Genomic DNA, 15,774 nt, shown 5'->3' with positions numbered 1-15,774 from the left:
AGGATCTCCTGCATCCACAGACAAGATCACAAATTCCTTCTGTTGTTGTGGACAACAACAACTAGGTAGTGCCCGTGCTGGGCAGGGATGCTTTCCTTCAGCCAGCTTGGGATTATCAACTGATCTCACCTGATGTGGGCTGGAGGTTCTTGCTGCTGTGGTGTGCTACAGGCAGTGCCCTGGTGCTGAAGGGAGAAGGTGACTGGCTGTTAGAGGCCATGGGGGAGCTCTGCAAGCAAGGGCTGCTTGAAAGACCAGCACTGAACAGTGAGGCAGCTGCTCAGCTCTGGTCCACTGTCAGTGTCCCATCCTCTTTTAGGAGGACATCTCTCTCTGCTTAAGGAAAGCAAACTGCATCCCTGCAGGGACTGTCAGCCATCGTTGCTACCCATAGGAAACTCAACAGCACATCAGGCAGCTGGTGTATTGAATGGTTTGCTTTGGGGCTGCTTGAACCGTTTTTCGCTAGTTACGTCTGAAAACATGCCGTGAGGCCATCATGTGCAATGGGTTTTAGGGCCAACTGTTGGCAGTTTGCCCTGGAAGAGGAGGGTCCGAAGGTGCCCTTGAGCTGGACCAGCCCACGTGGGCTCTGCTGTTGACCCTGTGGGGCCAGGCCTGGGAAGGCTGTGGGGGTCTGTCCCTTGAGCTAAGGGAGCAGAGGGGTTTGGTAGCAGTCTCTAGTTTCAGCAGCTGAGTGCCCTGTGCTCCTCTGCTAGCCTGCCCTTGCAGGGGACACCTCTGTTCCTGCTGTGGGTCCTCAGGTCCTGCCTGAGTGTCCCTTCCTCTTGGGATGGACTGGTTTGTGTGACCTCTCCCAGATGGGGGGACAACAGCCAGGTACCAGCACTGTGGACTCCTTGATGGGGTGTCGGTCCCCACTGAGAGTGCCCAGACCTGCTTGGCCCAAGCTGGGGGAGCAGCTCCCTGTCCCACGCCCTGCCGCCAGGCCAGGCATCTCATGTCCAGGGCTGCGGGGCTTCGCCTGTGTGTCACTTCCCGCCTGCTTCCCGTTACACAAAGCCTTTGTGTGTCAGCAGATCCTGGGATGCCCCGCGGCACCTGCCTCTCCCCTCCCTCTCTGCCTCTGTGGCTCTGCCCTTTCCCGTTGTCACTTCTGTAGGCTGCTGCCTGCCTATTCGGTGACCTTCCCCGCTGCTCCCACTGCTCGGGCAGTATTTTGGCCCCTGGCCATCTTAAACAATTAATGGAGGGGTGGAGAAACTTGCCATGTTAAATTACTTCCTCCTTTGGGAGGGGGGTGAGGTCTCCACATCTCTCCCCTAATACCAATGCAGTTTGTTGCTGTTGCCTGAAGCGGCCACTGCGTCTCTGTTTTCCCTCTAGAAGTTAGAAAAACAGTATTTCGGAGCACTCTTTTTTTTTAGTTCTCGGCATTTTGCTTAACCTGCAGGCGCTGCCTCAGAATCGCGTGGAGAGGAGAAACTTCTCTGGGACTTAGAGAAGAGCAAGCCGAGAGGAGGCGAGAGGAGGGTTTTGCTGGAAACCTCTTTGGGAAGCTGGAGACCTTCTCGGGATGCCTGCCGTGGGCTTGTTCTCCTCTAGCAGCTATTCACATCTTCCCGGGCAAAGGCAGCTCCCCGCCACGGAGCATCTGCACTAAGCAGCTCTGTGCGAAGGGCAGGGGCACAGATAGCATCGATGCTGTGACGAGCAGCCTGCGAGCTTTGCTGGCTCTGCCTGTGTCCGTAAGGTCCCCACAGGGCTGGGGAACACGGCACCCTGTGTTTGCTATGCCCCTCTGCCGTCTAGCGCTGGAGTTGGCTGTCAGAGAAACCTTCGAGGTCCCCTGCTCAGCCGCGGTAGTGTCATGAGTTAGATTAGTTGGAGCTGTGCTGGGGGCGGTGAGGGCTTGGATTACAGTCCAGAACTCAAAGTGCTTCGGTGGTTCACGTCGGAGGGGAGAGGAGACGCCCCATCGCACACATGGAGGAAAAAGAGAAAAAACGCTGCCTTCGGAATTGAGGGGGAATAAAGGAGGCCGGGAACATGGTAAGGAAATCTCTGCAAAAGGGTCTTGCCTTGGGCACAAGTGGGGGTGGCCGGGATGGAGCTGCTGTCGGGGCAGCCTGCCGGGAGCCAGTGCACAGTGCTAATGCCAGGAGTGGGAAATGGCTCTTGTGGCACTTTCCATTGCTTGGATGGCACGTTGTACCCTGGGGTGCCAGCCCTGGATGGTGGCTGCAGGGACACGGGGCTCTTGTTGGCACTTGTCCCCCATGGGGTGCTTATCAGGGGTGCAACCCTGGAGCAAGGGGCTGGGACAGGGCAGGTCAAGCAGGGCCCTGCCTTTTGGGCTGTCTGGATGCTGAGCTCTCCTCCTGCCCTTGCTCTTTGCTGGTCCTGCTCTGGGGCTGTGGCCACTGCCCTCTTGCAGAGCCCAGGGAAAGGGAGAGCGTTTGCTGCTTTTCTGCTGCCCAAGGTGGGCAGCCAGGGGTTCAGAGAAACCCTCGGAGCCAGGCAAAGATCCTTTCAGTGTCAAATTCTGCACATGGGGGTCCTTGTTTTGGGAGGGGAGAGACTGGCGAGCCCAGCGGGCAGCAGGGCACCCCATCTCCCTGGGAGTGGCTGCAGGGCTGTCCCCTGCCCAGCCACACTGGCACTGCCCTGCAAACAGAGGTGCCCAGCCCAGCAGAGGCTGGAGGGATCGCTAGCCCTATGGCAAGATCCCGCTGAGCACCAGTCTGGCTTCTGATGGTTTGTTCCTGGGCTCAGGCTGTGATCCATGTGCCCAGCAGCTTTAAATCTCCTGGATGAGTCCTCCTGTGTCACGAGCTGCTTCTCCACAGCAGAGAGAACAAAGTTCGTGAGGGGGACAAGCAGCTTGAATTGCTGTTGTACCTGGCCGTGACTTGCTTTGTCTTAAAAGTTCAGCTTCTGGGCTTGGAGAATCTTGTCTTTCAATGAAGGAAGAGCTGCCCAAGGTTTGGTTTCTGCAACCTGAGCTAAGCTCAGACCCATGTCTCTTTCCCTTTGCCACCCTTCAGCTCCTCTGCTGAAGACCCCGTGGTCCTCTGTACCCTTAAGTGTCTCTGTCAGAGCTGTGGTGTGCTCTCCTCTCCCATCCTATCCTGCTGTGGAGGCCTGCAGGCATCTCACTCCTTCCACTTCCCTGCCCCAGTCAGGAGAGCTCTTTCCCTCACCTCACCCCATGCCTAGTGTGTTCCCAGCAATTTTCAGTCTGTGTTGGTTATTGTATGAAGTTGAAATCAAAGGAGAGCCTTCTCTGGGGCTGTACAGGGTGGGTGCTATCCCTTGGAGGCTGCATTTTGCCATGGGAGCTGGAGCAGGGCTTGTGAAGCTCTGCTCCAGGAGGCCTGAGGCAGAAACTGGCTGCTGCTACTCTGCTCCTGCAAACTGGAGGTGACTTTCTGATTCCCAAATGCTTCATCCTTGGGTGCAGGGTCCTTCACCTTGTTCTAATGTGTGATGCAAAAGCTGTCTGAAGCAGGGGCCTTCGTGCAGAGAGAGCAGTGCCACGGCCAGTCCAGGTGCCACGGTGGGTTGTGGGTGTGCAGGGACCATGTGTCACTGCTGAGGAGGGATTGTGTGCCTCGCAGGTTCTGAGTTCAGGCTTGGCAGCTTCAAGGAGCAGGAATCAGAGGCCAAACTGCCACAGACCCAGCAATGGATGCTGGCCATGCCATGGTCACCTGTGCTATGTGGCAGGTATCTGTTCTCAGTGCTGTGGTAGACCAGTCTGCGGTTCAGGAGGTGTGATCTGTGAGTGGCTGAGTTGGGACTGTAGCTCCAAACTGTTCTGTTTGCCTTGAGTTGTTGATGTCCTGGTGAACCAACCGAACCCTGCAGGCAAAAGATTTGCATTTAGGTGAATGTGCTGGCCTGCATGAGACTTCCCCATGGCCTCTGGAAGTTTGCAGGGCTCTCAGATGCTTGGGTCCCAATGGGAGCCTGGTGTGGTGCAACTGCTGGCTGCCTCGTTCTGTGTGAGGCAGGTGATTCTTCTTCATGGGGTGTCTGCCATGCTTCGGTGTTATGGATGATGTGGCATGTATATGGGTACATAAGGTTTTTGCAGCTGGGGGATGCCTAAAGCACACAATGTCTAAGATACCTTAGGCCAAAGTAGCCTACTGCCACTAGACCTGACTTTTGCAGCTGTGAAAACCCCATGGTGCAAGTAAGGCAGGAGCCTGGCTGAGCTCTCTCTATTCTGCTCGGCTCATTGTGGCTTTTGTGGCTGTGGATCTGCCCTTCTTCCCTGGTGGGGATTTCTTCTCCATGGGAGAGGGACTGGGTTTCACCTTGCCTGGTGCCTGCTGCTGGATGGGGCACAGGAGATGGTCAGGGTGTACGGCTGGACCACAGTGCGTTCCACTTGAGGAACAGTTTCCACCCAAGCAGGTACAAACCCCTGTGCTCTTGGGTGGGTTGGCTGGAGGCAAAGCAAGCAATAGCCCCACTCCTCCAGTGCCCCATCCAGGGGTCTGCTTCCAGCCTCTGTCCCCAGGCTGTGAGGGACAGCTTCCCCTCTGGGAAGTCACTCCAGCTGCAGTGGCTGGCCAAAGAGCCCAAGGCTGCTTTTCCACCCTTGCTAGGGTGATTGCTGCTGCTCTTCAATGGGAACTGGGACACTGTGGACCCAGCACATGAGATCAATGAGGCTCCCACAACTGTCCCTTGGTCTTGCCCGGGCTACTTCTCTCATACAGTGGCATGCGCCAAGTCTCCAGTCATCATGCAGATGTGTAGAGCGTGTGTATATCACAAGATGTGCAAATGCTGGTGTCTTCCTGAGAAGTTCAGGTGGCACATCCATGCTGGCAGGAGAGAGGATGGGTTTCAGCAAAAAATATACTTTCTTTTATTCTCCGGTTTTGTCTTCCCCTGGGGTGGGAAGGAAATGAGTCTGGGACTCACAAAGAGCTTTAAGCATTGGGGATCTTCTTTCTTTATTTCTGTGCCAAAGCCATGAGCAAGATGTTGGAACACAGACAAAGCCCAGAGATGTAATCCTGAGCACATGGAAGTGGTTTGAAAGCATCTTCTCTGGGGTAACAAGGATGACAATTTGTGTTTAATGCCCTGCTTTTTTCCAAAAATGCTGGGCAGGTGAACATGCTGTTCATTGTAGCAAAGAAAATAATGGCTAAATGTAGGTGACAGGCCAGCTGCATCCACGTGTCTGCCCAGCAATCACCGAAGGTGTTCTTAGTACCAGGTGGGAATGCAAGACAGCAAGTGCTCATAGTGAGACACCGCAGGTGTCCAAGGAGGAATGTATGCTGAGTGTCAGCGATTATTTTCTGAAAATTGGTGTCCTGTAGCATGGTCCTCTGGCTATGCTGCTGGCTATCTACCTGCATGTGAAGTCAGCTCCGAGGGACACCTTGCTCAGTGCACCCTGCTCCTCAGCGGGAAGTTGGCAGAAGACATCGGAACATGAGAGCCTTATGGGTGTCTTGCTGCTGGTTACTTCAGAAAATATAGCCAGCCAGCATGTCTGCCTCTAAATACTAGGGCACAGTCACAGCCTCTCAGCTCCCAGAGCCTAATTTTCTAGTTTCAGCCCATGCAATAAGCCTGTCTGCAACAAAGCTGTGCAAAACGGAACCATCCTACAGCCTGTGGGCACAGCCTGAACCTGAGCATCAGTGCTGAGCATGTAGGGAAGTCACAGATACAAGGGCTACAGGCCCCTTTAGTACTGAAGTGCTGAAAAAATCTCTGCTAAAACAGTCAAGGTGTCTTCTGCAGAAGCTATAAACTCAACCAACCTGTGGGCACCCAATATCAGAGCATCTTTTGTTCTTATATCCTGGTGCTCTAACATGTGGGACCCCCCTGTTCGTGTCCTGCAAAGCTCAATGTAGCCAAGGTCTGAAAAGGTGAGCAGTAGCACCAGGACCGGCTGTGTTGCTGACTGAAGTGCAATAAAAAGCAAGGCTAGCCTGCTAGGGGAAGCCGTCTGCTTCTGGTGGTGGGATGCTCTGTCTTGTGCTTTCTACACCACTCGTGATACCTGGCTTGCAACTCGGAGAAGTGAATGGATGTGCCCTTGTTCACTCTGAAGGTTTGACCATGCTAATATCTCTCTGCTGTAGAGAGTGCCTCATCTCTGTTGTCTGGCCTAGTCTTTCATTAAAAAATGAACAAAAAAATGGGGCCTTTCTTGTGGTAAGTGCTCCTGGCTGGTTTCACATGTATCCCATTTTTTTTTGCATCGCTGGGCACCAAGTTGGAACTCCCAAGATCAAAGCAGCACAGAATGAATCTGAATGTCTTTCTGTCTGCTCAAATTTACCATCCTGCCATCAGGCTGGGATGCCCAGGATGAACCCTTTGCTTCAGCTGGTGCAACCAGTTACTGATTGGAATGGAATCAAATGGCTCAGCTGAAGAGCAATTGGGACCAGCCAAAGACTTGCATGTGCTCCTCCTGGACATCAGTGGATGCAGTAGAGGGGAGGCTCCATGGGGTCTCATGGTCAGCCCCAATGGGATGCAGTGCTGTAGCTGGATGATGGTTTGCGTGGTGCAGGGAAGAAAAGCTGTAGGAGTTGTGGAGATCTGAGCTAGATGTCCACCTTGAGCTTTGCAGCCTGTGTGAGGTGTGGCAGTGCTTGTTTGCAGGAGACGAGTTGTGAAGTTTCCTGAGCAGGTTCCATCAGGAGGATGCCTTCCCTGGGGCTGCCTGTCAAATCTTGGTAACTCCCAACAAAAACCTTGTGCTGCTGAGTCTCCAACATGGCCAAAGGATGTGGATTATTTGCTGTCTGTTGTCATCTTTCTGAATACATTTACCTTTTGAACAAGGTCCTTCTCATATGCTCAGGAGGCTGGTATGCAGACCCGTTAATGGATCAAGGGGAAAAATGCCTGTGGATGTATTCTCTTTTGTGTTTGGGCTTATAACCACCCACGTTTTGGCATACATCCCTTCTGTGCACAAAGATGTCTTTTAGAAATCTCTGGTTAAATCTCCACCCTCCTTTGATATGTATGGAAATAATGGGACACGTGAGACTGTTTTCTGTTTAAAAAAAAAAAAAGCTATAAAAGGAGTAGCTTTAAAAGTCTGTGTTTATTCCTTTCTAACCCAGGAGTTTAGTAAAAGCAATGTCCTGAATTTATAACTGATTTACTTGGCTTTCCAGGAGGCATGCTCTTAGCGCTATATCTGAATATGGGGGAAATGTTTTCCTCCAAGTGTTAAGTCCCAGGCTTGGCTGCTCAGAGGCAGAAGAGCTTGAGCACGTGTGTGTCTGTTCCCCAGTGAGCTCGGAATGTCTTGGAGTGAATCTGGGTCCCTCTGCCCAGAAGAACTCCTCCCCGCAGGGCACAGACTCTGCTGCTTCTTGCAGTGGCCCCGGGCTGAGCTGGCATAGCCATGGCCATCTCTGGGCTGCCTGCTCTGTCCTTCTGGCTGAGCCTTCCTCACAGCCTCTTCCTCAGAGGTGGCATCTGATCGCTACTGCCAGCCACTTTCTCATGTCAAAGGTGTGCAGGGATGTATTCCTTCAAGGAAGGGTTCTTGTGCAGTTACTGTCTTCTCATGCAATCAGCCAGTTTTTCCTGGAATTGCTAAGCAGCTTCAGAGCATTTTCTGTTCCCCGTTGATGTAGCAGGACTTGTATTTCACAAGCACATGGTAATACAGAGTGCTTAAAGCCAAAAGGAACTATGGCTCATCTCTTATGGGACACTGGGACCATAGCGTGTTAGCTAGCTCCTACACAGAGTCTGGAAGCTCTTTTTTAACTAAAACATGATCTTTTCTTAGCAGCATCCACCCTCAATTATGGAGGTTGCAAGAGACAGTGAACCCACCAGTTCCCTTGGGAGTCTGTCCAGCAGCTCATGCACCTTGCAGAGGAAAGAGTGGATCTGAATGTGATCCAGCCACAGCCTTGAGCTCAGAACATGTGCAAAGCTGCCCCATAAGTAATAATCTAAATGCTGACCCTGTGAAGATTGTTTCTGGCACTCGTCAGCTGTCCTGCTGGAGGATTATAATTTTCTCTTTGAGCACAGGAGACTGCCCATCTGTTGTAAGATGCCCCCAGATGGGTGTCTGAACACAAGGTGTTGGCTATGGCTTCATGCCTCTGACTAAAAGGTGTTAAAATGAGCTGACCTTTTCAGCTGAGAACTTACCCGGGGTATTTTATAGCTGCCTGATATAAACAAATCTTCCATTTGCCTAGAGCGCCCTGTTATTTAGTAAGTATAGGCACAAACAGTAAGGGGTACAAGATGCTACTGCTCAGGTTGGTTTGCCAGATGGATGCCAATATTTGAAGTTGACAGTGGAGCAAATACTGTAATAATAAGATGAATGAGCTCAAGCAATTCTCTTGGGTAGCAGAGAGAATGATTTTTAGTGCATTTACTAAAAGAGCCCTGTAAAGAAAGGGAGTCTGCTGTAATGTCCTAGGACTTGTCTTAGGTAGAAGTGGCCTGGGAAATTCTTGCCTCTGTCTGTGATATCTGACGGGATTTAGCAAGCCTTGTCCGAGCCTGTTGTAGGAATGTGACGCTTTGAACGTGGAGATCCCTGGCTGGACCATGGCAAATGGTGCCGTGGCCAGATGTCAGTGCCCAAGGCAGGGCAGACCCTGCGGTCTGGTGATGGGAGTGAAGAGGAGAGCTCTGGGGGTCTCGAGGAGGTGGGGAGGTGTATGCTGTTGATACTGGGCAGTGAAACCACAGCAACCATACATTTATGCTCTTTCAGCGTGAGTCTATTGCTGGAAAGGGTGTTTTAAAAGTACCCAAAGCTTTGCATCACACGGAGCACAGCTTTGTTAATTAATTGCATGGTTAGATCTATGCCAATGATATTTAAAAAAAAAAAATCTGTGCTTAGACAGTTATTTCAGATTAAGGACTTAATCCTTTGATTAAACTAAACCAAAATAAGCTGGTCTCCAACTGTAGGATGGTGTTTTATACACAGCTCTTCTCATACACTTGGAGGCACTTGTTTCAGCTGGAAGATGTCTGTTTAAGGACAGGGCTTTGTGTGTTCTCTCACATGCCCTTTAAACACCTATATCATCTGCCTGATCTATTGCTAATAGAAAGTAACAGGCCTTTGGCAGCAGGGCTCATTCCTTGCTCTGGATAAGACCCACCTTCTCAGTTCATTGAGAGCTCAGTTATGGGCGGGACACTTCCCTGCGAGGAAAGGCTTATCTCCATTTCCCAGTTCTGCTTCCCTCTGGCTATAAGAGGACTTTCTTGGATTGTGGGTCAGTGTTTCATCCCCAGTTTGGCCTCTCTAATCTGTTGAGCAGTTGTCAGAAGCTTTTCTGATGTGTTGGGTGTTGTGCAGACAAAGGAGAAAGCCACAGGCCCTGTTCAGAGAACCTGGAGTATGAAAGCCTAAAATAAAGGGTAGAGAGCAGCAACATGAGTATAGAGCTCTGGTGGGAAGAGGTGCTGGTCTGCTGTGTCCGAATGCACGTGATGCCGTTTCCTTCGGGGAGCAGCGTGGTCAGGCAATGGTGGAACAGCAGTGAGCTCGCTGTGCAAGCTGCCGCCTGGGTCTGGCTTCCCTCCGGGCACGCGTGAGTGGAGGGAGGGCTGGTGAAGGCACCGCTTTCCTCCCCGAAGGACTGCCCCAGGTTATGTCTTTGGTACGGATAAATATTGGAGTTTGGATATCTTAAGAGTAGGTTTGCTTCTTGTGTTGCATTTCAGACCTGTGTAAACATCCTGCTGGGGCACAGGGCTCTTAGGCAGGGGAGCGGACCCAGGTGCTGGTCGTGTTGCTGTATGCTAATGCCTGCATTTGGCCACGGAAAGTGTGGTACAGAGCCAGGGATCTACCTGTACGCGGCTGCCTCTGCCCCCTACTATTCCCTGCCTTTCGCTCCAGCACAAGAACAATTTTGGCATAGCTGTACACTAGCTCCAAGTCTTGAGGCTCACAGGAAGTCACACTTGGCTTTCAAAGCAATGTAGGTGATCCCTCTTGAGTGAAAACAAACCAGCCCTGGGCTGGCGAGGTGATCACCCAGCTTTGGGCCTGCCTTACCCTGCTGAGCGTGCCCAGACCTACAGCATGCGCAGAAGCCGGACCTCAGAGCTGAAAAGCAAATACATCATTTTTTCCCTTTGTTTAATTAAATGAGAGATCATGAGTTAATCACTTCCAAGCGCTTGTTTTCCTGCAGTGCCTGGAATGATAATCCCGCACGCTGCCCAGTAGGAGCTGCTTTGGCTGCCGCAGCCGCGTCGACCCGGAGAAGGGCCAGGGGAACAGAGGGAGGCATCTGGAAATGATTCTCCAGGCTCTGTCTGCGGAGCACCACTCCCTGCAAGGCTGTAGGAGCTGGTTTATCCACAGCCTGCGGAGCCGTCCTGCCTGCCCCAGCAGCAGGGAGACTGAGCTGGGATACGACCATGGCATGGTGGCACGCAGAAGGCAGCTCGTTTTTGGAGGTACAGCCTGTGAACGAAGCTGGCCCCGGGTGAGACTGGAAACATTTTCCTCCCAAGTGGAACTGGGTGCTGTGCTTTTCTCCATGAAACAATAGCCCAAAGAACAGGTAGAGCCATTCCTGGTTATCTCACAGGAAGGTGGTGTAATTACAGCAGTGTGAATGCCTACCTCTATAGCTGTACCACTTAATAGTACATTATTTCAGTGAAAACATCCAGAGGCAGGCAGGGTGCCGAAGGCAGGCGCCCTCCTCCCAGCCTCCCCCTGAGCCGTGGAGTGAGCAGCCGAGGGGGGAGCTGGCACTTGCTCTGGGAAGATTTTTCTCTCTTGAACTCATTGCTGCTGTGATTAGAGTGGCTCAGGAAATGGGGCTGGGAGGGTTCTCCTCCCTGCAGAAATGGAGTGGGAAATCTCAAATTTTGTCAGAAAAACAAGCCTTGTTTTCAGCCAAAGACCTTTTTGAATGGATAAATGTCTCTATTTTAAAGGCAAAGCGGCCTGGCTTTCGGCTTTATGTCAGAAAGTGGAAAGGATTCGTGGAAAGCCCAGAGGTCTGTTTTTACTGGAAATGAGGTTTCTCACGTCAGCTGAGAGCTGAACAGCCCCAGCCAAGCGGCGCAGCACGGCAGCCTTTTCTGGAAGAGGGACCAGCAATCCCAGCCCTGCTCAGCGCCCCTTTTCTCCCCATCCCAAAGCTGTCTGGGGGCCACAGGCTGGTGCCGCGATGCTTGGAGCACTGCCTGTTCCCAGTTTTGCTCCTCTTTCTACTTTCCAATTCTGGGGTGTGGGAGGGTTGGGTCGTCGTCTCTCTTCCCCTCACATTTGCAGACTCTGGTCTCCCCTGTCCTGCCTTCGCATTGTCTGTTGGTACATGGGCAAGAGGGGAGAAAATGGGTGTGTGCAGGACATGGCCAGGCTCTGGGCAGCTGGCAGAAGGAGGGCAAAGTTGTGGGAGATCCTGGCAAGACCCCTCTGCTGAGCAGGAGCCGAGACACTCGGTGACTCAGAGCTGGGCGTACCACGGGCACGGCTCACTGTGCTCGCAGCCTCTCAGGCTCCGTTCCACCAGCCATGCTCCTCGCTCTGCCAAGCCACGGCAATTGCTGGATTTAACTGGGGCACATTGGGATAGGTAGTTTTACTCTTTGGCTGCTCAGATGGGAGTCTAGGTTTTTTAGAGCAGAGCTGCAGATCCTTTAGCTAAATTCCTGCTGCAAGATGAATCCTTGGTGTGTTATATGGGCCAGTCCAGCCTGCTAGAAAGGAGCATTGTCTGCCATAAGTCACAGGCTGGTGAAAGAGTTAAGTCTGGTCTCGCCATACTGATGGTTTTTAGGAGTCTTCAGACAGCACCTGGGCTGTCAGCTGCGAAGATCTGTGCCTCTTCATGTTCTCCTTGACCAAGACTCAGCATTCTGTAGACAAAATTATTGAGCAAGACACTGACTTCTTAGCAAGGTGCTTGGGTGAGTTGTGGGGAAAATGCTGCCAAGGCTTTGTGGGCCCAGGTGGGTCCAGCAGCATCGCAGCCCTTCCCTGCACAGACTTGCATTGTCCTGAGCCACTTGCGTTGCTGTCCCAAGCACTTGCTGGGAAAGTGCAGGTATTCTGATGCTGCACAAGGTGTGTAGCCCTGGGATCTTCTCTCTGCTCCCTGGGCAGGCTGACTTCTTGTTCTCCAAACCCATTGGAACCTCTCCAGGGTTCAGACTTAATTGGTGAGCAGCAGCTTGCAAAGAGGAAGAAGTGGAGTCCTGAGTCAGAAAGAAATGTAGCATGGCAAGAGTTCCCAGTGGCAGGAGCTGCTATGTAGCTGTCTTTGTGCCCACAAAGGTAGGCAGAAAATTCAATCAGGGCACATAAAAAAGCCCAAGAAACTCCTGGTTACTCCGGATGCCTCTTGGCAGGCTCCTCTCCCATCCTGCAGCAGCTTGCACCAGGAGAGGTAGAGGTGTTCCTTGAGCAGGGTTGTAACTGATCCTGGGCTTCTCATCCTGCTGCCTGCTTGTTAGTCCTGGCTTGGGGCTTCTGCCCAGGCACTCGTAACTTCGTCTCTCCCTGACTCCTGGTTCTTGCTGTGGTCTGTGATGGGGAGAGGGGCCCTTAGGGCTGAGCAGCACAGCTTTGCTGCCACAAGTCTTCATCCCTCTATTCATTTCACAGCATCTGTGGCTCCCATTATATCGAGGGGGTGCACCGTGCTCATTTCTACCCCCATTCAGACGCAAGCTCTCTGCTAGCTGTGAAACCTCCCTGGCTCTCCCTTCTCCCCAGCCCTCCTGGGTTGGACCATGCTGGGTTGTCCTCACCACGCAGCTCTGCCCAGAGAGCCCAGCCTGTCCCTGTGTGATGCTTTCCTCTTCCCTTGCTGCGCTCCAGCCCCTGCACCAGCAGCCAGCTCCCAGCTGAGGAGCAGCGAAAGCCAGTATGGCCGGACATGACCTTAACCTGGGCTTTATTTAGCGCCTTGATTTATAGAGGAGTTATTTTAAAAGTGTGTTTCTCTTTTGGGAGGTGTGGTGAGTGTGTGGTGGAGTGGTGGCAGTGAGCTGGAGTTCATAGGTCCTCCCCTGTATTGACAAAGAAGCATTTGAGTCCCAAGACACGTTTTGCTTGGGGAGATGCTCTCTGGTTTGGTTGGAAAGCGCTCCTGTTTGCCTTTGTGCTGGGCGGCTAAAAGGAGCAAGTGTCCAGGACCTTTCCCATGAGGGGGATGTGGCAATCCTGTTGGAGGCAGGGAAGCCCGAGACTTGCATTCCCTGGATGGGGCTACTTTCTCCAGGAGGCTTCTGTGCTGGGCTCTGCCAGCTCTTGGGGGCCTGTGCAGGCAGGCATGGGATGAAGTGGAAATGTGCCAGGGCAGGAGTGCCCCCTCCTTGGATCCTTGCTGGGTTTAGCTTGTTCTCCTCTCTGGGCACTGTCCCCTCATCCTGGGTTGCAGAGGTTTCTGCTCATGCCTGCTGGGGGTTGCATTACCTGCTTGAGATAAGGGATGTGGTTTCTAGGTAAGATGAGCTCTAGACTTCAGGTTTATCAGCCTCTGGGGCACAGGATGCTATCCCTTTCTCTTGCTGTCCTGAGCTGGTTTGTATGAGCTCCCTGTGTCTCCAAACCATGGCTCTTCCGTGTGTGTGGCAGGAGGCACTGCCTGCAGGTGAGATGTATGAGGCTGGCCATCTGCCCTCCAGCATTAAACAGCAGGACCATGCAGCCTCTTGCAGCCCTTGCTGAGGCTCTTTCCTCAGGCCACTCTGCAATCTGAGAAGTTAATTAGCACAAATAAGCGACCCCATCCCTTGGATTGTGAGTTGGTTTAATGAGTCCATTATCAGAAGTGAATCTGCTGCTGTTGCAGGCTCCAAGCTCTGCCATGTTTCACGCTCTGTGTTTCAAGGTGGCTTCCAAGCCCCTGAGGCTCTGCCATACTTCCACCCCCCACCTGGGCAGGACCCATCCCTGGGAGATCACCTTGGGTGGGTGGCAGCACTGGAAAGCAGCTTTTCCTCCATGTTCACCTGCAGCACACGGAGGCTGCATCCATCCTTGTTCTGTAGCTGCCCAAACGTGCTTGTGCTACAACCATGGGATGTATGAATTTGCTCCCAGGTTGGGGGCTTTTAATGTGGAATTAGCAGAGACTGGGTAGAAAAAGATGTTTTCACCAATGGTAGGGGTTGAAGCCTTCTGTCTGTCCCTTCAAAGCCTGCACAGCTGTCATGGCTTCGTGGTATAGTCTAGCCAGAGAGAGATAAAGCCTCTGTGCGAAGGGGTGCACTCTTAGCACTGAACTCTGCAATGGCTACAGGCTATGGTTATTCTGTATTTTACTAAAGGAAGGATAACATACAACTTGGTTTATTTTAACCATATAAAGGATTTTTGATTCGATGCCAATGTTAATAATTGTCCTGTGAAGGCTTTGCTAAGGCAGCAGGAATGGTGTGAGAACCTTGGAGCAATGCACTGACTCATGTGCAAATATTTTGACTTCTTTGTTTTGTTTGCAACAGTAAACTTAACAGATTTAATTGGGGGCGGGGAGAGAAGGATTGATTTTGCTCAAGCAGGGGAAGAGGTATGGGGCAGAAGACAGGACAGATGCCCCACCTCCCCCAGCTAGTTTGGACTGAGATTTTGAACCTGTGGAGGGTCAGAAGGAAATTGTTTTCAAATGCTACCAGCCATAATGCTACTGTGTGAGTGCCCAAGCCCTTGGCTGGGCGGCTGGTGCCAGGTGGGAGAGCACTTGTGTCAAGGCCAGGTTTATCTGCCAAGGGCACAGATGCTTGCTGGGACAGGTTGGTGTCAACAGAGGTTACCGGAGCTGCGCTCGCCTTCAGCCGGCTGCGCTTTGCCTCTCTGTCTTTTCACAAGAGCGTGGGAGAGGAACAATGTGTAACGTTTAGTGTGTTATATCAATATTTACCAATATAATTAATATGTCAAATTGTGAGAGGCCTCATGTTGGATTTGGTACCCGTTTCCCTACCCTATGGCCCCTACCATACCTTTTTTAGTAGGTCTGGGATAGCATGTAAAGGGAACACTTCTTATTTAGGTGGCCCTTTTGGGTCTGTACACCTCATCTCACAGTCCCTATCAGTCTGCTTTCTCTTCCTATATTTCTTGAACTCTGCTAAGCCCTCCCTTTGCACCCCGTGTGGGGGTGGTCTTGACCAGAACTGTGCAGAGAGCTGCAGACTGTCAGCTCTCAACAGTTTTCTCTTGACCTCCATGATCTCTATTAGAAGATTTTCTCTGAAGACCTGTTCCTGCAGAGAAGGAAGTGCCTGGGAACTTCTAGGCTTTTAATTTCAATTAATGGAATGAAAGTTGAGGGTTTATATCATTCTGAGTGGAAAGAAGCTGGTTTAAAACAGCCTTCTGCTTCCATTTAGGATTGGGGTTAAATGCTCGATCTTAGCATTCAACACTTAGAAATGTGCACGCAGACGTCCTGCTTTTTGAGTCCTTGGGTTAAGAATATGAAAACCAGCTCCTTAGCCTCTGTTTATCTGGTTGCATTGACCTTCAGGGGTATTGCAGGGAGGCAGCTGGTCTCTCAGAAGAGTTGCAAACGCTTTAGGAGCCTGCTGCAATTTAGCCTGCCGTGTTGCTGACAACAGGAGAAATAGCAGAAAAAGTAATGAAGCGGTGCTGTGCCACAAGCAGCATGTGGTTTGCTTGTCACCCGCGTTCTGCCAGCTCAGGGCAGGCATTGCCTGGGCATCCTCCTGTGCAATCCTGCAGGCTGTCCTACAAAGCAAGCTTTACAACAGAGCAGGGAGTGTATGTTGTGCTTGAAACACCCAGCCCTCAAAAGGAGGAATTCAAAGATCGTT

The 15,774-nt window shown here is 51.9% G+C and overlaps 1 protein-coding gene across 7 annotated transcripts in view; it reads left to right on the top strand.

Moving 5' to 3' along the window:
• Positions 1-1,394: 1,394 nt before the first annotated feature.
• PLEKHG4 (pleckstrin homology and RhoGEF domain containing G4) overlaps positions 1,395-15,774 on the top strand; it is a 90,868-nt gene continuing 76,488 nt past the window's right edge. For all 7 annotated transcript variants that reach the window (XR_010606627.1, XM_065640675.1, XM_065640673.1 and 4 more), the window contains exon 1: positions 1,395-2,013. Coding sequence is in view for 6 of the 7 variants with exons in the window: in XM_065640675.1 (XP_065496747.1) it covers positions 2,011-2,013 (3 nt within the window). In the remaining variant the exon portion in view is untranslated. The remainder of the gene's footprint in view (positions 2,014-15,774) is intronic.

This window comes from Caloenas nicobarica, chromosome 9, assembly GCF_036013445.1.
Source record: "Caloenas nicobarica isolate bCalNic1 chromosome 9, bCalNic1.hap1, whole genome shotgun sequence".
NCBI lineage: Eukaryota > Metazoa > Chordata > Aves > Columbiformes > Columbidae > Caloenas > Caloenas nicobarica.
Note: the sequence above shows the minus strand (reverse complement) of the source record. Positions and strands in the feature narration are given on the sequence as shown.